General features: G+C 39.2%; 1 protein-coding gene across 23 annotated transcripts in view; it reads right to left on the bottom strand.

Moving 5' to 3' along the window:
- The window catches only part of LOC129764702 (chloride channel protein 2), a 151,566-nt gene continuing 130,032 nt past the window's right edge, over positions 1-21,534 (bottom strand). For 10 of the 23 annotated variants that reach the window (XR_008741278.1, XR_008741271.1, XR_008741282.1 and 7 more), the window contains 9 exons: positions 11,741-11,848; positions 11,270-11,435; positions 10,566-11,196; positions 5,122-5,223; positions 4,822-5,056; positions 3,434-4,762; positions 3,280-3,376; positions 982-1,468; positions 1-752 (listed from right to left, as the gene is read on the bottom strand). Coding sequence is in view for 2 of the 23 variants with exons in the window: in XM_055764194.1 (XP_055620169.1) it covers positions 1,221-1,468; positions 3,280-3,376; positions 3,434-4,762; positions 4,822-5,056; positions 5,122-5,223; positions 10,566-11,196; positions 11,270-11,435; positions 11,741-11,848 (2,916 nt within the window). In the remaining 21 variants the exon portion in view is untranslated. Of the gene's footprint in view, positions 753-906; positions 1,469-3,279; positions 3,377-3,433; positions 4,763-4,821; positions 5,057-5,121; positions 5,224-10,565; positions 11,197-11,269; positions 11,452-11,740; positions 11,849-11,996; positions 13,590-21,534 lie in introns of those variants that run through there. The other 13 variants (XR_008741326.1, XR_008741393.1, XR_008741397.1 and 10 more) reach the window with 8 other exon arrangements.

Raw genomic sequence — 21,534 nt, 5'->3', positions numbered from 1 at the left:
TCAATAATTTATGTCTTAATTTATTTCATTCGGTTGTTCCGAACTTGACGCTCGCTCAATATGACGAACGAAACTTCATAACAATATTTTCGCCTTCCCTGACTAAGCTGCCCCGTAAGACTGAAATAATTCCTGGCCAGTTTGGCAGATACTGTGGGCTGAACCCACCACATCACATTCGTTCTACAATTTGGACGAAAAATGTCTTTTTTCAGTAATCAGTGTTTACTATAGCTATCGTTTCCAACGAGGCACAGTGTAGTTGACATAGTTACAAATTTATTAAATATTAGCGTTTCGTTTGTCCCTACATAAATGAATAATAACTGTATCGTAATTTCCTATCAAAGTGGGTGGGGATTACTTTGGCCCCATTAAATAATTACAACGATACAACATACGGTGAAACTTGCAATTGATCACGGATTCTGCTGTCGGCACGAGTAGTTACGGAGATAACCTTACACATCTATCAAGTATTTATCTCGAAATTCGCGCGCATTAACAAGCTCCTCATCCTTCTTTATAAAAAGACTGTAACATTCCCTCTCTCGGGTTCCCTGTGGTCAAAATTCAACAGATAATAATGTCAATCATAAAGGTAAAAATAATAATCTTAAACTTCTAGAGGCTAAAATTAGAATCACAACTTTCGCGTAAATCAGCGTAAAATTCCCACGGGGAGAGAGGAAAGGCTCACCAGCTCTGCAGAATATCGACTATCCGCTGATCCATACTTACTCCATAAATATCTGTGGGAAGAGAAAAAAAATTAACTATAAACAACTGCTTGAAGTAGAAGCCGTTTCATGCACACTTGTTAGTTTGGTATTTTGAAAAACATTCACATTTCTGAAATTGTTACAAAATGTGCTGAGATCCTTTAGAGTGCAAATTTTGCCATACCGAGAGTAGTCAAACGCTGAAAGCTGTAAACTCCAAAGCAGGGCAAAAGCAGTAAACGAATCCTCTCACATGTACCTTGTTCAATGTTCCAAGCCGACAGCCGATAAAGGCCTACATGCGAAACCTGACGAATTTCCTATTAGCGTTTGTTGCATAGTTCTGTTTGTGTGGTACGATGATATGCACGTATGAGTGGATTGGATTGAATGTGTGTGTCTATGCGTGTGTCAAAGTGTCACTATTGTCATAAACAAATCAGAGGTGTACCGATGACAATAATAGGTGTTCAGACGGTAAAATTGAACCATCGAGCACTACTGCTGTTGAACGCCACCGTTACTGTTTGTGTTGTTATTGTGGTTCCCGTTGCTATTATTGTTGTTGCTATTCTTATCATGTGTTAACCTGATATTCTCTAATTCGATTTCAGAGCAGTTATCCGAATTGGATAACGCCGAGTCCATAGATGTTATGGTAGTATTTACTTTCTTATCACTGTAGTTGTCACCAACTCCTTTCGGCAGAAGGGGATCCTCGGGGGTTGCGTTGTTGTTTTCCGACTCTGTAAAGAAGAAATAAAATTGAAAATTTTCATAAGATAAAATCACCAAAAGTGACTCCCGTGGCCATGTGGCTACATCATGGTGGTAGCTTCGGGTTCGATTCTAATCCAAAGGATATTGGTCAATGAAATTTCTTCCAACTCGTACTAGTTAAAGTGGGTATTTGAATATGTCACTCAAAACACAATCAAGCCATGTCATACAGAATGGAAATACATATCAAGATCTAATGAAAATGACGAACATAATTGAAGGGTGGCTTACATCAAATTGCATCACGGAAAAAACGCTGTAGAAAATTACCCATTGGAAAACAACTCGAAATCGTGAAGTCAACGGGGAGTCGTGTTCTTAAACGTTGAATCTAAGTTCAGTGAGCTAAGGACCGAGAAGGACTGCATACGTACCAGTGGCGTCGAGTGGAGCTGTTGCACTCGGGGCGGAAGTGTCTGGTTGCACCCCTCCCTCGTCGCTATCTATAAATGATGTACGCCGAAAAAACCCTCCGCACCACCCAGTCGACGCCACTGATACGTATAAACGTGCAGAAGGCTCTAAATCATGACGAACGACAAAATGCAGCGGAAAAGTACATGGCCCGGGAACTTCCCCAGATGCTGACTGTAGTATATAGCACCTTTATGTTCACATACTTTGAGTTTAGGGCCACCATATTTATAACAAACCTTGCGCTGAAACGGGAGTTGTCAGTGAGGGAGAGTAGCAACGGTATCCGCGTTGACGGCATTGAGCTTCGTATTACGAAATGGGGGAGCAGGCATGACAATATGGGTTTGCAAAAGACATAAACGTGCTTTTAAAATAAAAATTATGAATGAAAATTATTTTTACCAAACCAAATTAGTACTCTAGGTAAACTAAAATCACTTTTGCTTGCAAGTAGTAAAAAAATATCATACACAAATTGTGTTTAAAGATAATTTTGTATTATAATGGCAAGTTTTGGTGAGAATATCTGAAAATTGATAGAAAATAGTTTAAATTGGGGTCAGAACAGCGTACTTATAGAAGGCAAATAACGCAAAGAAAAAAATTTCATTCAAATTTTAGCAATTTAAAACTGCCTTAGGGTCGACTAATCTGATAGAGAATAGTTGACCTCATACAAACTAATATCGTATCCAGATGTCGACACCATTCCGCCGTCAACGCGAATTCATGTGACGGAGACTAGCGAGAGAGGAAGTGGTTATCACACTGATGAAGCCTTATTGTTTCGTCATGGATGATGAGACTTACGTCGAGACGAACTTCCGGCAGATTCCGGGGCTACTGTCCTTCACTGCCCAGCAGAAGTTTGATGTTCCGGAGGAAGTAAGGAAGCAGAAACATTTCGCCAAGACGAACGATTTTGCAAGCGATCTGCTCAAGTGGCGAACGGAGTGCACCATTCGTGGCTACCGGGACTGTAAACGGGTAGATCTACCTCAAGGAAAGTCTACATAAGCTTCCTCTATTCAAGCAACACGAGGGCATTACGATCTTCTGGACTGCTCTAGGTAGAAAACCTGTTTGTCCTCCTATTCGCAAGTTAACTAGATATTTCTGATAAACGCTAACGCTAACGATTAACGTTTTTGAAAATAAGAAGGCGACAACTATTGAAGAGCAATTATTTTGGATAGCTTAAATCCACAGACAAGTAATACTTGGATGATACCTCCCGCATTCGGATGACATAATAATCTGCCCTAGGCAAGATGCTAATCTAATGGAATAATTGTGGATTTTTCTTGAAATTTATTGTCATCAACTTAAACGAACGATACTTTTGCCCTTTTGGACCTACCTTTTTGAGCCTTTGCTAACGCTTCCTCTTCCTGTCGCTGTTTCACTGTTTCTGGCGTCAGAGTTCCACTGTTCACGTTCTCAATTGCCACACGTAGCTGCAAAATATGAATTAGCAAATGGTTCGGATTGTGTGAACGATTTCCAAACAATACCTCTTTCAGGGCGACCACTCCGACCAGTCGACCGACATTAGTCACGTACGCATGATTGATACCGACCATCGAGAAAAGTGAGTGCACTTTCAGAATCGATGTTCGTTCGACTAGTTGGAATGGAGCTGGATCTATATGCAGATGGTCCACATCGATTGGTTTGGTCATCTCCTCCAGTTCCCAGGCTTTTTGATCCTCGGGAGACATATCGATGACACGTTCCCTCGGTAGCTGCACCTTCTTGGAGATTCCGGGAGTGAGCGGTATTTCTGTCCCACTAATGCTAGGCGTTCCGATGGATCCGATTTCCGGATCCGGAGTAACGTCCTGAAGCGTGGCTGATTTGCGGAAAATGATATCGAAGGCTGATCGGATTCGGCTTTCCGTCCCGGTAATCGTTGTGTAGGGCGTTTGAACCGGACTATGTGGCGAAAGAGGTGTGAATCCCTTCAGCGTAAATGAGTTGGTCTTTTTGAGGATGGATTTCTTCGGCTGTGTGCCGAAGACTGGACTATACGCGGAGTCTTTCTTGGCTTGAGGTGGTAACATTTCGTTGTTGGCTCGCTCACGGAGCTTGAGGATATCCGGCGCTGGGCTGACTTCAAAACGAGATGGACGGCGTGATTTTATATGCTCTTCGGCTTCCCTCTGTAGTCGCTCGTGTTCCTCTCGTGCTTTCTCTTCTGCCTCCTTTAACCATTTTGCGGCTACTTCCAATCGTTTCTCACGGCCGATATGTTTGTCGATCATTTTGATCAGTTCGTATCGTTGAACGCTGCCCAGAAGGACCTTATTATCAGGGCTATCAACGATCGGAAGGCTTCTTAATCCTTTGTTTGTTTTCAGAATTTCCTTCAACCTTTGGTACGAGATTCCCTTCCAGATGTATTTTACTTCACGAACCATAAAATCTTCCACATAGATATTGTACATACCGGATCCACTTGGCAGCAAATCGGGCAGGTAAGGTAATTTTTTGATTAGTATAATGCTATCGTACATGGAGGGCTGCAATAACGCTGCCACTGCATTTGACACCAACGAAGCAATCATCACCGGTACGATGTGTGTAATCTGGCCCGTCATTTCGAACACAATCACACCCACTGATACTGTGTGGGTTACAGCACCTGAGAAAGCGGCCGCTCCTACTACAGAATAGCCACCCGGGATAATCGGCGCCAGTTTACCACCGTAACGTACACCGTATGGGAACCACAGGTGCATCGCCTCGCCAATGAGACGACCGAAGGCAGCTCCTATCTTGAACACAGGGATAAATATACCCGAGGGAACCGGAATGGTCGAGGCAACAATGGAGAAGAAAAACTGGAAACAGAATAGGACTGAATCTAACGGGATATAGTGGATATCGAGCAATGACTCACCGTAAACAACAGATAAACAATCAAGTTTGTAAAAACATCGGTGTAAGCCGTTCGCCAATTGGACACGATGGCGGCCTGCTCCACGGTGAGATCATACTTGCTCCAGGTGAAGTTCGAGAATAGCTGATGGACCTGCTCGTGGGTACTCAGCTCGCCGGCTATGAACTGGCCGAAGCCATGAGGGAATGAAAGGGTCGCCACAATCAGTGACACGATTCCGGGATACAGGAAACGGCTGAAATGTAGATGACGGACTCAACACTAAACAGATTTCCCGATCATTCTGCGGAGATTACTTACTTTTTCTGAAGAAATTTGTTCATTCTTTTGTTGGACCTCATGAAAAGTACGTATTTCCTGTGTACCCACACATATAATGCGCCACCGAGACCACTGACGAGACTGTAGGGTATAGAGATTTTGTGTGTATTCTTATTACGCAACGATTATCATATTTTTATATCCATGGTAGCACTTTCAGAGGATTTTGCAAATCGATCTTTTTATCTGCCATCTTATTATGTTATACCAGCTTATGTTATGTAATTGAGTTGAATAATTCTGGATGATATCAGTATAAAAACGATCCCGGTCAAAACACGATCCCGGAAGCGGTACACGATGATGACAGCTTCCTGGGTAAGAGTTTTATACGGCAACACGGCAACCGGAAGGGCAAAGGTGGCAGCTAATTTTAAGCATGTGAAACTGTCGAAGTTCGCTAAGAAATATGTTCTGTATTTAATCAAAAAATTAATCAATTTAAACTCATTTTTGTTTGATCAATCGTAACACCCGTTAACTACTCTAGGAATTGTTGCAAAAAATGCATCATGCTTTTAGCGATATACACTTTCTATCCAGTGCTTTCTATTAACCCGTTTTATAGAAAAATTTATTGCACCATAAAACCTCCATGTGCTTATTTTGGTTTCACTTGCTTGATTAATTCTCGAGTAATGCAGAAATTTGTGTTTCATTTGTATGGCAGCCCCCCTCAGAGAGGGAGGTGGAAGGGAGGAGAGAGGGGTCTCGAACTATCATAAGAACCTTCCCCGACCCCAAAAACCCCTTCATACCAATTTTCGTGTCAATCAGTTCAGTAGTTTCCAAGTTCAAAAGAATCAGACAGACAGAAATCCATTTTTATATATACAGATGGTCAAGTTAAGTTCAGTGCTACGTGTTTTCAGTAATCAAATAACTTGAAGTGAAAATTTCCATTCAAATTTTGCCAATTTAAATCTGCTTTCGGGCCTGCTGATCTGGTAAAGATCAATTTGCTTCACTAAATCACCACATCACCACCAGACGTCGACACTCTACATACGACATAGTGGATCTTGGTATGACAAATTGCTAATATTATGTAATAAGGCCTCAATTACGATCTAGCATGATTTACTGTTGAACGATTTTCCACACCATGTGAAACAATTTTTCTCAGTACTACATTGATTCAATTTATATGTTCATGCGACTCATGCTTGTTACACCGAATCAAGACTTAATCTGTAGTGATAGAAAAAATCGAGGTTTTTCATTTCAAATATTTGTATTCCTCATCAACTGAAAGTGGGATGTATGTAATGAATCGCATATTGTAATGACAATAGACGTTTTAGACGTTTTTAGACGTTTTAGATGCATATATATGCTGTATATAGCATGGATATACGATTTAATGTATTCTACAACAGACGTTTTAGACGTTTTTAGACGTTTTAGATGCATATATATGCTGTATATAGCATGGATATACGATTTAATGTATTCTGGGTAGTGTTTGAGCATTGATTTTTTATAATTTGTGGGAGCTTCATCATGATATTGAATGGATTCCATACCATTTTATGATGGTATTTCATACTATAGAAAATAATCACCTTGAATAAGTTGAATTATTGAATAAAAAATTATTGTATTTTATTGTATTGTATCGGGGTTTTGAATAAGAGCGCTACAAAAGTTTTTTTTGCAAAACGGTTTTAGATATTAAAGAAATTCTTTATTCATGTGAAAGCACATTTGATGCCATTATGTATGGAACTCGATTTCTTTTGCATGACCACCACGGGCACGCTTGCAGAAGTCCAGACACGCTGGATCCAATTTTCGACGGTCTTGATCATCACGGAAGAAGTACGGTCCAATGACGCCGCCGGACCATAAATCGCACCGAACCTTAATTTTTTCGGGATGAATGGTGACTCATGGAGTACGTGTGGATTCCTGCCTGACCAACAACGCATATTTTGTTTATTGACGAAGCCATTCGGCCAGAAATGAGCCTCATGGCTGAAGATGATTTTTCGATGAAAATCCGGATCATTTTCAAGTTGTTGCTCAACCGAATTCACGAACATACGACTCTTCTCGTGGTCAAACGGCTTCAGTTATTGTGTCAATTTGATCTTGTAGGGTAAGGACAACGACGTTACAGAGATGCCCAACGCTTGAGAACGACATGTGACAGACTGATTTGGGTCTTCCTCAAACGATGCGCTAACGGCAGCAATATTCTCGACACTACGGGCACTTCTTTGTCTCACTGGCACGGGAACATTTTGTACTGTGCCTGTGGATTCAAATTTTTCCACTAGACCCTCAATTGTTGATCTGGCAAGACGATTATGACGGCCATAAATTGGACTTAAAATTGAGGCCATTGACTCCGAATTTCGGTAGTATATTTTAATAATCTCGACTCGTTGTTGGATCGTATATCTTTCCATTATGAAATGACAAACCTTACTGAAGAGATATGTCAAGAGAGTGGGAAAAAATATAGCGTCGTTTGTTGTCCCAATCGGTTTCTGTTTGTAGCGTTGAAATAACCGTTATATGTAGCCATACCATGTCAATCCGATATAGTGGTTCTTAGATTTCCGTGAAAAGTGGTCCCGTTCTGAATCATATTTCGGACACTTTGTAATAATATCTTGAAATGCCTCAAACTCTGATGATATAACTATAGAATTAACATCCCAATTGATTCTTTCGAGTAACCCCATGGTTTCACTATCATTTTAAATGAGAATTACATTACATTTTCAGGCTTGTTATGGATGCAAACTGTAGATTCATATAATGCACCAACCTATTTTGAAATCTTATATAAATAATACACATGTTTTTCAACTAGAGACCAGCAGATAGATAAGAGGGACTATGGATAATTGGTGGACAATGTGCAACTAGATGAACTTCTAACAGAAGAAACGTTGATTCCTTCCTATCCTGCCGTGTATTCTGGCAACTAATCAACTCACGGTAAAAGTAAGCTTCACGTTACTGCTGCAGTGGCCACAAGCGAGTCCAGGGATATGTTGAATAAAGACGCAGAACATGTGAAGAAGTCGATTGAAATAACGAAGCGCCAAAAACTTGGGAAAAGAAAAAGGGGAACTGGGTTGAAACGGATAACTTTGAATTATTTTATTATTTCGAACAACAAATAACTTGAGATCAAACATATAATTATCATTTAAGTAATATAACCCTTCGACATTTTAAGCCATGAAGCTTCAACATAAAGAAATATCAATAAATGACATAGAAAATAGAGGAAGGGGTAAATGGTTGCAATTATCACTAAAGAACTCAGGACCCTCATTGACCATCTTTGTGTTGTTACAGAATAGCTACGTCCACGCAACAATCATCAGCGATGGAGATCGATCCACGGCCGAAATAAGATCGTTTCATCCATACAACTGCTCTGCTCTGCAAGACACATCGGGCTGCTGTTCTATAAATAGCTCAACAATGATCAATCAACTGTCTCCGCTGTCCGGTGGTCCAACTGGATAATGGAAGAACAGAATGGATAATCTTACGCCTAAATGGCTACTGTGTGAATGTACCATATGTAATGGTATAGAAGGAATACTGGCGAATGACAACTGTGTAATGTGCTAATTATAGATATGATAACCATGTGACATGTACACGATTAAAAAATTCGGCTCTGTTACATCTAAAATGCTAATGAGCCTTAAATAAATAAATGGGATAAAAAAAAATCACTAAAGAGATTGTTGAAAATTATTAAGTTAAAAAAAAAGTGGTAAAAGTTTTACTACAAGTTTACAAGCCATCAATGCTTGTAAACAGTAATTGTACAGGTAATTGAAAAACATTTTTATTCGAGAATCTTGTATGTTTCAATAAAATAGGGTACTACAATAGAAAGCTTGAAAGCATATTGAAGTAATTTGCTGACAACAATCCCAGAGTTCTGGGTAAATACTAGATGTTAAATTTCTCATATAGCTTTTTCAATTGATTTACTCAATTAAAAAAAAAATTATGACGATACAAGATGAATGTCCTGAAAATGCTTTGTTTTCTGGAGTTTTTATAACCTTCATGCCCTGTTTTAAGAATAGATGACAATTAGAAAAAAGGTAATGAGTTTGGGACGAGGGGCACGGACGAGATCTTGATCTTGATGGGATTGTGATTGTGTGTAGTAATTGCATTTGAATTGAGTTTCTTCATTGGTCAAAATCTGTATTTTTTTCTCTTTTGATACACTAAATGGAAGCCCTGAAAAAATTTTCCTGTATGAACTTGTATCCTATACGGGTAAGATGAGATAACGTGGTAGAATGCAGTACCAAATTCTGTTCAAAAATGTACACAAAAATACCACTGAAGCCATTACAACCTTTTTTCTTCTGTTTATTCAATTATGCAAAAGAAAACAAGGAGTCATAAACTATTATTTTTAAGCACAAGTCGAAATAATTAAGATCTACATAAATATAAACCAAAGTCAAATCTATGACTACAGAAATGTATTATGGATAAAAATAGCATTTTACCCTTCGTTGCCACGTTGTCCGGGACATTGTTTGTATGGCCCTGAGGGCTCTCTTGGGAAGTTCGCGTAGCTGCTGTAGTGAACTGATCTCATTGGGTGCTAAGTGCTGCTTATGTATACGATAGGGAAAGGAGAATAGGCAAGTGCATTCAAGGAAGGGAAGCAGGCTTCTAAGGAAGACATATATGGGGAACATAATATTAAGATCGCAATTACTCAAGCTATCATAATGCCGGAGTACACCCTTTCGAACTTCTAAATCAGGGGCCAGTTAAATTCATTAATTGCATTTTTGCATAACCAAACAACATGCTCGATATGATGACATCCTGAACCACAATTACATAAAATTACATAAGTAGCAAGACCTACACGATAAAGACGTGAACTGAGCCCGAATTGATTGAACTTCGGGGATAAAACCATCTTCCAAGAACATCCCTCCTTTGATTCTGCCAACTAGTAAATGTCTGTTTGTCCGAAACATGGAAAATAACTCGTAATAGGCATCGACTCGCAGTGTGAGCTAACGCCGAATTGTAGACAAAAAGATTGCTTACTGCGTCGGGGAGGAAAGTGAGTGGTTAGTGTAATCGAAAAAACATACCCATTTTAATCGTCAAACTTTTTTACTATATTTTCTGTTCGTATTTCAAGCAAAAAATTGCTGGTTAAGCTGGTTAATATGTCGCAATAACGATCGTATGTCAAAAAGCCTTTTGATTTATCAAAAATCTATTCGGCGAAGATCGATTCTCTGGTACCTATCTAATCAATGAATCGATCCCTACACCGTTCAGAAAATCGATTCGTCAAGATTTTCATGAAGATCGCTCAAACCTACAGATGACAATGAATAATTGACTAACGCTGGTTAGGGTGAACTGACCATTCGAAAATTTCCCACGGAACTTACCCGATCAACGCAAAGACGAACAGCTCCTGTGGATCGAAGGGGAAGTCGGCAGTGAAGTTGGTTGCGAACAGTGCCGTCACGGTGTCTGCCTTCTGGAACCACACCGCCAGCAGCCGGAATACGGTGGCACCGCAGACGGCCGCGAAAAAACCCCGCCAGTAGTTTCGGACGGCGAAGTAGGTCGTCGTGACTTCAATACTGAACAGCACACCGCCTACCGGCGCGGCGAAGCAGGATCCCACACCAACGGCACAGGCCGCTGCCAGCATTTCGGTGTTGCGAGACTCATTCTCGTAGATCGATTGGAATGATGTTATGATTTTACTTAACAACTGCGATACTATACTAGCTATATGTACAAAGGGACCCTCCTTGCCGAGGGGCATCCCCGAGCCCAGGGTTGCCGTTAGGCCTATCACCTTCGCGACGAGCGTTTTGAAGGTGAGGTACTCCTTGAGCGCAACGCCACGGAGAATAGTCTTCATTTCCGGAATGCCGGAGCCTATGCTCTGCGGGGCCACCAGGTGAACGAAGCCGGCAGAGAAAAGAATAAGGCACACTGGTAGCGACACCCAGGCCAGGTACTGGGCCACCGGATGGTTGGTGAGATCTCGATACAGCCATACACGGGCTGGAATCAGAAAAAAAGGAAACAGTTCATCGAAAACCTAAAGCACACATACAGTCGCCAGTTTTTTACTCACAATTCGTACACATTGCGATGCCCTTATCCATCACGTAAGACAGCAGCGCCATGATGATGCCGAGTAGGGCCAGGAACACCCAGTCTTCGCCGAGCCTCGCGAATGTATTCCGCCAGAGCCATGAGGAGGCTTTAAAAAACTTATTATCCCGCACTCCCAACAGCTCCTGAAATGATTTCCATCTATTTTTATATTTCAACGATTGGTTTGTTTGAACAAAGAGAAGCATGGGATTTTTTTTTTGGTTTTGATTTGTTGTTTTTTATCATTATTGTTGAAAGTACATTCGGTAGTAGCGTGTAGGCCGAAAAGATGTTGAGTTTTTGTGTTGTATCACAAAAACAAAAAAAGGGAAGAGAAAAAAGAAAGTGTCATATTGATACCGATAGCAACAAGGGGGATGGTGACTTGATGCTATTCTACGATGAAATGATATGTGAGACACCGCGCCCGAGGGGCTCGCCCAATTACCTTGTTTCTTGCTTTATCGTCTTTTTTTCTTCTTCGTTCAAGAAGCCTGAGTCTTCGCGCTTCATCTTTGGCGTATTCTCCTAGATCTTTCGTGTAGCGGCCATACATCTGAAAGAGTGAAATGAAAAGTTAGAACAAAATTCTTGTCTCTCGTAATTCAATGTATTAGGAATCATGCAAAAGATCATGCAGCCATAGATTACCCCATGGCATGGATTTTCATGCAGGCAGTGTTTGATATAAACAGAATCTTTACCTACTCGTATCGCTGAGAGAGGAACGGACCGCAGAGTACACAGGTGGTACACATCTTCTCGCATTGGCTCGCATCGGAGGGCACCACGGTGCCGCTAATCGACTGTGGTCATTAGCGCTAATTACATGCATCGCGTGCACGCTGTCAATTATTAGTTTTCAGTCGAAGACAATTGCCGTTGCAAAAATTAGTTAATGACATTTTCATACACATCTATTAAAAAACTAAGAAAAGCTAAGGATTGACAAATGAACGGTTTGATCCGGATATAGAACACCCGTCGCATGGATAGAGAAAGAGTGGAAATCGAACAGACGACACACGGATCTCCCATTCATACACGAAGGTGGAAATTTATAGCAAGTCATCAAAATAAATAACCACATAGATCTTTGAATGTTGAAGCACTTGTAACAGGCTGAAGTGATGTTCTGGCCCAGACTGTGATCAGACGCTTGCTGCCTATTGAGTAATAGAGTATTGAATGCTATCAATATACATTATGTGGCAATTGAATAACGAGAATAACAATCGAAAACATTATTTTGATTCCAAACAACATGTATACTAGGGTGGCAATGGGTATATGGAAAAAAAAATCATCATCGAATTTACAGGTCAGCCATTCCATGCCAAACCGATATAGTGGTTCCCAGGTTTTCGTGAAAGGAGGTAATTTTGTTCTTTATCACAAAACATTAGACCTGTATTTCTTTTTTCTTTCGTTAGGGTGACCATTTCCAATTTAGAGTGGTTCGAAAAAATCAATTATTTCCACTTTTTCCCAAAAATTCATAACTTTTGAACCTCTGAACCGATTTAGATGATCGATATATCAAAATGAAGCCAATAAGCTTTATTAAAAATATTGATCTCACAAACAAAAATGGATTTTATTTTCGTTATTGACGAATTTTATGCAAGCTCGTCTTAGGAGTTGGCAGCACCTTCTCAGATAGCAACGAAACGTTGTGGGCGTAAGCACATGTGTCTTTTAAACAACTTCGCATACTTGAAGTATTCAAACAACAATTAGACTACTTTTTTAAAAAGGCCAGAATTCTTTTCTTGCTTCTTTACAAGAAATTATAACTTAAAAACTATAATACCTACAAAATTCGGGTCAAAGTATGAAATGTACAGAATTATTCAAATTTTCATAAAAATACGACAAATTTTTTTGAACAAAAATTTCGCTGAAAAATTACTGATCCTAGTTTTGTTTAAAGTCAAGATAGCAATATAGTGTATTCGACAAAGTTTCAGATCTTATTGAAATATGAACTTTCGTCGAGGACATCAACTTTCTATCTTTTATAGTTTCTGCTATATAGGGCATTCTGTTATGGAGACCTCTGCAAAAAATAATGTTCTACTCGTTACATTTTTGTGTGTAAATCCTCACGTTTGACATTGTCTTGACATGTTTCTGACAAACATGACATGAAAAAGTTGTTGTTTGAAAAACTTCTTCCCTGCAAAAATTCCCATTTTCCGATGTATGGATGACTTGTTGAAAATTGTAAGGGCTATTCATATCTATTTTTCCAGAATTTAAAAAAACATATTTTTGAGAAAAATGAATTTGAATTTTCAAAATATTTTTTTTCAACAATTTACTTGATATTTTCTAATGAAAACATAAATACATTTCATTCTTTGACTAAAATTTTGTAGGTCTGACAGATTTTGAATGAATTTTTTTTTTAAATTTTGAGTTTTTTCAACTTTTTTCGAAGAATCTAACTTTCAAAACTATAGTATACTGCCGTTCTACGCATAGTTGTCCCATGTTCCAAAATCAGCAATTGAGAAAAACGCAATCAAAGTTTTCTAACACATTTGTCTAGCAGAAGCTTCAAGCATTTCAGTTTAGCAATGCATCGGTTTTTTTATAAGCACTAAGCTATTGTTTAATGAAATGTGAAGAGATTCCCTCAATTGAAGCAATCTAGGTGGATTAGGGGCTTAAAATGCATGGTGGGACAGTTATGCGTAGAATATCAACATGGGACAGTTGAACTTGATTTTGTTTTTTTTTTAATACTGGGAACAAATAATAAGTTTTTTGAATTTTTCAAAAAGATTATGCATAAAAATATTTTTTTCTATGGAGCAAAAGTGAAAATTGTCAAAAAGTAACATTTGAGAACTATGCGTAAAACGGCAGTGTCAAAGCATAAAAAAGTAAACATAATTGGCACCGTGGTGTAGTATATAGTAATGTAGTATCCCTAGTATCAGTACTGGAACTTTTTCCTACATCTTGTTCTCCTATTGAACGACGATAAAGTTGACGTTAAGGAGATTGTATTGAAATACTTCGAATCCGGTCATACGTTCATGGCGGCTGACAGTTTTCATGCTGCTGTTGAAACTGCCGAGTAGTGGATTTCGAAGATTTCAAAAAGGCTGTTGGAGGGGCCAAGAAGCGCGTCAATGTGATGGACATGCAGAGCATACATGTTTTTAAAACTGAATTTGCCGTTATTCAATACACTCTCAATAAATTAAATCCGCGGCCATAGATTGAGAATATTAGACGGGTCAGAATTGCTAAAGGTCGGTATGATATCGGCTATTCTGATGTTGTTGACAGCAAGCAACTGAATTATTGTGTTTTGCTATCTAAGAAACAGCAAAAGATGCTTGCAGCTGGTCACTTTTCCTTAGATGGCAGCATGAAGTGGCAAAAAGCTCTGAGAGGAATTCAAAAGCAACGGAAGAAATTGTTATTGGCAGCAATACTTCCAGTTGTTCCAGAAGCCAAGAAGGTTTTTTTTTCGAGAACATGCCAACAAATTAATGCTTATATACTTCTTCATTTACAAAGCGTTTTATTTACCATGTGATAGAGCTTGAAATGATAGATCTCCTAAAAATAAAAATATTAAAAAAACTATACCAAAATATTTCAATGTTTATTATGCTGCCTTCACATTCAATTTACAAATTTACACATTACACTTCCATTAGATTATACCAATGGGGGCTAAACCACGTAATAAACCACGTAAGTTCATTTTCAGTCAATTCAGTCCTTATCTTCTTCTCTCTTGATGCATACATTTCTGGATTTTGTTAAAAATCGTACACTTTGACCAAATCTCCTCTTTTCCTGAAAGTGTACGTGGTTTATGGATGACCCTTTTCTTTCAAAAGCACTCCTAGCAGTTTATATTATTATATGAATAATGCACATAACATTCCTGTACTTGAATCGATTAATTTATTATTGATCTACAAAAAATACATAGTGGGACAGTTATGCCTAGAATATCAACATGGGACAATTGAACTTGATGTTGTTTTTTTAAATACTGGGAACAAACAATAAGGTTTTTTGTGTTTTTCCGAAAGATTATGCATAAAAACATCGTTTTATGACGAAAAGTGAAAATTGTCAAAAAGTAGCAAGGGACAACTATGCGTAGAACGGCAGTATAGATCTACAAAATGTTAGCAAAAGAATGAAATGTAGGGTTTCATGTTTTCATTAAAAAATACCAAGCGAATTTTTGAAAAAAATTAATCTTTTAAAAAAAGATTTTGATTATTAAAATTAATTTTTCTCGAAAACATATTTTTTTTTAAATTCTAATAAAATAGATATGAATAGTCCATACAATTTCCAACAAGTCACGCATACATCGGAAAATGGGCACCAGTCTACAGAATGCAACTCGGTGCTGATACGCAACAAGATTTTTGTACCCAGTTGAGCTCCCACTCCTTGCGCACACATGCGCTCTGGCGAATGAGCACGCTCCGAAACACAGAAGAAATGTTTGGTTGTCAGCGCCGTGGGCGCAAGCCCAGTTTTAAGCTGAGTTTTATGCTGAAATTCGCGCCGTGCTGCGCGCTTGAATCTGGATTGCTCTCTCTGTTGAGATATTTTTCTTCACACTAGCGTATACGGTTCAAATGGGGGCGCGCTGTTGTTTTTGTGCTTTGATTAGAACGAACGAAGACAAAGCGGGCGCTAGAATTTGATGTGTGTGTGTATATATATAGAATGAGACGCGCATCACACCAGTGAGAAGAAATGTTTAGTATCTGAGTTCTGCGCCGGGTACATTTTGCGCTGTCGTGCTTATGAATTTTGTGCTCTTCGCACCAAGAGAGAATACGAGTTTTCTTTGAGCGCGCGCTGATGAAAATTAAACTCAAGCGCAGCGCTGCGTTTGTTTTCTGAAGACTGATGGGCACTTTTACAGGGAATAAAAAAGGATAAAAAAGTTGTTGTAAGAAAAACATTTTCCCTGTAAAAGTGACCATATTGCAATGTATGGACGACTTGTTGGAAATTGTAAGGGCTATTTATATTTTTTTTGGTTTTTGAGAAAAATGAATTATAATCTTTTAAATAATTTTTTTCCAGTGAAATTTTTTTCAAAAAATTTGTGGTATTTTTTATGAAAATTTAACAAATTTCGACATTTCATCCTTTGACCAGAATTTCGTAGGTATTATAATTTTTGAGTTAGATTTTTTTTTGTAAAAATTCAAGAAAAATATTCTGGCCCTTTTAAAAAAGTAGTCTAATTCTCATTTCAATATTTCAAGTATGCAAAGTTGTTTCAACGACCCATGATTAACACATGGGTCTTTGAAACAACTTTGCATACTTGAAATATTGAAACAACGATTCATTGCTATTTGAGAAGGTGCTGCCAAGGGCCAGTCGAGGGCATGACATTTCCTATTATTGTAGTCGTTTTTTATTGTTTTCATGGCTTTGGACTAGAGGGCGCTATAGTGTTTTATATTTTTTATGGAAAACTGAGGATTTTTTACATATCATATCTCAGATAGGCTTTTCGTTTTTGAGATATGATTTTTCAAAGTTAATTGATGGTTCGAAAATACAATTTTCCAATTTTTTTCACCACAAAAATTTATAACTTTTGAACTACTGGACCAATTCATATAATCGATATATCAAATTGAACCTTATGCATTGGTTTTCTTTGCAAAAAAAATGGATCGCAAATATAAATATATATAGAAGGTGTATTTGCATATGAAGTAAAATTCTGATTATACGCGAGCGTAACATGAGCAAATTTGTAACACATACCAAATTGAGGCTCTTTTGGGTGTGAATTTTCACTTATACTTTAGCCATTGAGAACAAAACAATGTTCTAGGCCATGAAAAAAGCAAGGAAAGAATTGCGATCTTACCTTGTAGCAATGCCACGGAAAGTCACAAATTTAAATTTATTGTAATCAGTAAATTCAAAAAACCAAGGTGTTTGAGGAGGCCAAAGCAGACCATCTAACAGTTGATTATAGTTGATAATTCCTTAATATTTTCCTTCGTTGATCGTATTTTTTCCACATATTCACGTTGGAAAGCTTCAACCCTTCTCTTCGTTGGCCGAGGAATTTCGATTGAATGTAATACTTTTCCGTTTACTTTTTTTGACAGCAGAGGCAGCCCTGGCAGTGTCCCGATACAATTGTGAAAGTTGCTAAAACTTACATTATAGACCCATTAAACGTAAACACAATAATTGTATTGATATCAACACAATTTTTCTTTCCACGATTTTAATATTATACGCTTGGACCATGTTGACAGATACGGAGGGGTACTATTGGGGATCAACAAGTGCCACTCATTTTTTCGAATTGACCTTCCACCTATTGGAGGGATTGAAGCTGTTGCTTGTCATGCAAACATCAGAGGCAAAGACCTCTGTATTGTCAGCTTGTATTGGCCTCCGAGAGCTGCGGTTAGCCGCAAACAACTTGTTGACATGTGCTCACTCCTTCCTGAGCCACGATTGATCTTGGGAGACTTCAACCTTCACGGAACTGCCTGAGGGGAACAGTACGACGACAATCGTTCATTGTTGATATATGACCTTTGTAACAGCTTCAATATGACCGTTTTGAACACTGGGGAAACAACACGGGTACCTAAACCTCCTGCTAACCCAAGTGCTCGCTTTGCTCGAATTCACTATCGTTAGATTGCAAGTGGAATGTAATCCAGGACCCAACCGGTAGTGATCACTTGCCAATCAAAATTTCCATCACCATTGGGTCGAATTCTTCTGAATCTATAAACATGGCATATGACCTCACAAGACACATTGACTGGAAAAAATATGCGGACGCGATTGCTCTAGCCATCAATTCCAGAGATGGTTTACCTCCATTGGAGGAGTATAACTTCCTTTCTCGTTTGATCTATGACAGCGCGGTTCGCGCTCAAACGAAGCCCACCCCAGGTTCCACTTTTTGTCGAAGGCCTCCCAATCTATGGTGGGATAGCATATGTTCCAAGCTTTATATAGAAAAATCGAATGCATTTAAAGCTTTTGGGAAATGTGGAACTCCTGAAAATTTTCAAACGTATTTAGCCCCTGAGAATCAGTTCAAAAATTTGATCAAAGGGAAAATATGTGCTTATTGGCGAAATTTCGTGGGAGGTTTGTCACGAGAAACGTCAATGAAAAAACTATGGAAAGTGGCTCGAAACATGAGAAATCGCTCTTCAACGAATGAAAGCGAAGAATATTCACATCGATGGATTTTTAATTTTGCACGGAAGGTTTGTCCCGATTCCGCTCCCGTGCAAAAAATTATTCGAGATATACCACAAGGTAGGTGCGATCTTGATTCTGAGTTTTCGATGGTAGAATTCTCTCTTTCTCTCCTTTCATGTAACAATTCTGCTCCGGGATCGGATAGAATTAAGTTCAACTTGCTGAAAAACCTCCCTGATGTGGCGAAACATCGCTTGTTGAATTTATTCAATCGGTTTCTGGAGCATAATATTGTTCCAGATGATTGGAGACAAGTACGAGTTATTACTATTCAAAAACCCGGAAAACCCGGAAAACCCGCGTCCGACTTCAATTCGTACCGCCCAATAGCAATGCTGTCTTGTATACGGAAATTGTTGGAGAAAATGATCTTGTTTCGCCTTGATCGATGGGTTGAAACGAATGGCCTACTCTCATATACACAATATGGGTTCCGCAGGGGCAAGGGGACGAATGATTGTCTTGCGTTGCTTTCTTCAGAAATTCAAATGGCTTACGCCGAAAAAAAACAAATGGCTTCAGTATTCTTGGACATAAAGGGGGCCTTCGATTCTGTTTCTATAGAGGTTTTGTCGGACAAATTACACTCTCGGAGTCTGCCGCCTCTATTGAATAATATGTTATATAACTTGCTTTGTGAGAAACATTTGAACTTTTCTCACGGAGATTTGGCAGTAAGTCGGGTCTCTTACATGGGCCTCCCCCAGGGCTCATGTTTAAGCCCCCTTTTGTACAACTTCTATGTAAGCGACATCGACAATTGCCTTACACAAAATTGCAGCCTAAGACAACTTGCAGATGATGGAGTGGTGTCTGTCGTAGGACCAAACGAATCCGACCTGCAAGGACCCTTACAAGATACTTTGAACAATTTTTCAACCTGGGCCATTGGGCTAGGGATCGAATTCTCCACGGAGAAAACAGAGATGGTGGTTTTTTCTAGGAAGCATAAACCAGCAAAACCAAAGCTTCAACTTTTGGGTAAACCGATCACTCATGCATTCATGTCATTCGAGTATCTTGGGGTCTGGTTCGACTCCAAATGTACTTGGGGGGTCCATATTAGGTATGTGAGTAAAAAATGCCAACAAAGAATAAACTTTCTCCGTACAATTACCGGCACCTGGTGGGGAGCCCACCCAGAAGATCTTATAATGTTGTATCGAACAACTATTCTCTCAGTGATGGAGTATGGCAGTTTCTGTTTTCAATCAGCTGCCAAAACACACCTCATTAAACTCGAGCGAATTCAGTATCTTTGTCTCCGTATCGCGTTGGGATGTATGCCCTCAACGCATACCATGAGTCTCGAGGTTTTGGCAGGCCTACTCCCACTAAAAGATCGCTTCAATTTATTATCTCTTCGGTTCTTCATCCGGTGTAAGGTCATGAACCCATTGGTGATCGGAAATTTTGAGCAGCTGATCGAGCTAAATTTTCACTCCGGATTCATGAGTTCATATCATGAATTCATCTCCATGCAGGTTGATCCTTCTTCGTATATTCCCAACCGTGTTTGTTTCCCTGACTACATCAATTCCTCTGTGCATTTTGATCTGTCCATGAAGCAAGATATCCATGGATATTCAGATTACCAACGATCGAGGATCGCTCCAACGATCTTCGATGAAAAGTATGGGGGTATCAATTGTGATAATATGTACTTTACTGATGGGTCCACTATAAACGAGTCCACAGGATTTGGAGTGTTCAACGAATTTTTTAGCACCTCACACAGTCTTCAGAATCCTTGCTCAGTGTATATTGCTGAATTGGCAGCAATTCATTGGGCGCTGGACAGCGTCGCCTCACGACCTGTTGAACACTATTACATTGTAACGGATAGTCTTAGCTCTGTCGAAGCTATCCGTTCAGTGAGGCCGGAAAAGCACTCGCCGTACTTCCTTGAGAGAATACGAGAAATTTTGAGTGCTTTATCCAGACGCTGTTATGTCATTACCTTTATCTGGGTCCCTTCACATTGCTCCATTCCGGGTAATGAGAGGGCTGACTCATTAGCAAAGGTAGGTGCAATTGAAGGCGATATTTATCAGCGTCAAATCGCCTTCAATGAATTTTATTCTTTAGTCCGCAAAAATACCATCGCTAACTGGCAACGCAAGTGGAATGAAGATGAATTGGGCCGGTGGTTTCACTCGATTATCCCTAAGGTTAGCCTCAAACCGTGGTTCAAAAGTCTGGACTTGAGTCGGGACTTTATTCGCACCTTCTCCCGACTCATGTCCAATCACTGTTCGTTAGATGCACTACTCTTCCGTTTCGATCTTGCCAGCAGCAATCTCTGCGTTTGTGGCCAAGGTTATCACGACATCGAGCACATTGTTTGGTCGTGCGAGGTGTATCTGGTCGCCAGATCGAATTTAAAAAACTCCCTTCGGGCCCGAGGAAGACAGCCCAATGTGCCGGTGAGAGATGTGTTGGCTCGGTTAGACCTTGATTACATGTCCCATATATATGTTTTCCTTAAAGCTATAGATCTTCGTATGTGATTGCCCCTACATCCTTATACCCTCCTTTCCTTCCTTTGCGGGTAATTCGTCCCCTTGCTATAAATAGTAGAATAAGTTGAAATGTAAATACACTATAGATACACGAATAGATTTATAAATTGAGTGTTCATCAACATTGTTACAATTTCCTTATATCCCATCCTTCTCCTAAAAATATGTCACCCTCCTAAACTCGAGTACGCCGCGAGTAATCGGTTTTCCACCTTACTAACCATAGATGTAAGAAAATTGTTTATATATATAGTTTTAAAATTATATTTAAGAATTCGGCTCCTTTAAACTTAAGTAACTGAGCCTGTAAAAATAAACGAATTAAAAAAAAAATTGTTTATCTAATGAAAAACAACATTTTGTTAGTTGCGATAGATGCGTAGAAATATTCCCTATCAAGTGATGCAAACATCTCTCCTATCCAGTACGAAATGTTCGAGCTATAAGCATTCGAAAT

Source organism: Toxorhynchites rutilus, chromosome 1 (assembly GCF_029784135.1).
Source record: "Toxorhynchites rutilus septentrionalis strain SRP chromosome 1, ASM2978413v1, whole genome shotgun sequence".
NCBI lineage: Eukaryota > Metazoa > Arthropoda > Insecta > Diptera > Culicidae > Toxorhynchites > Toxorhynchites rutilus.
Note: the sequence above shows the minus strand (reverse complement) of the source record. Positions and strands in the feature narration are given on the sequence as shown.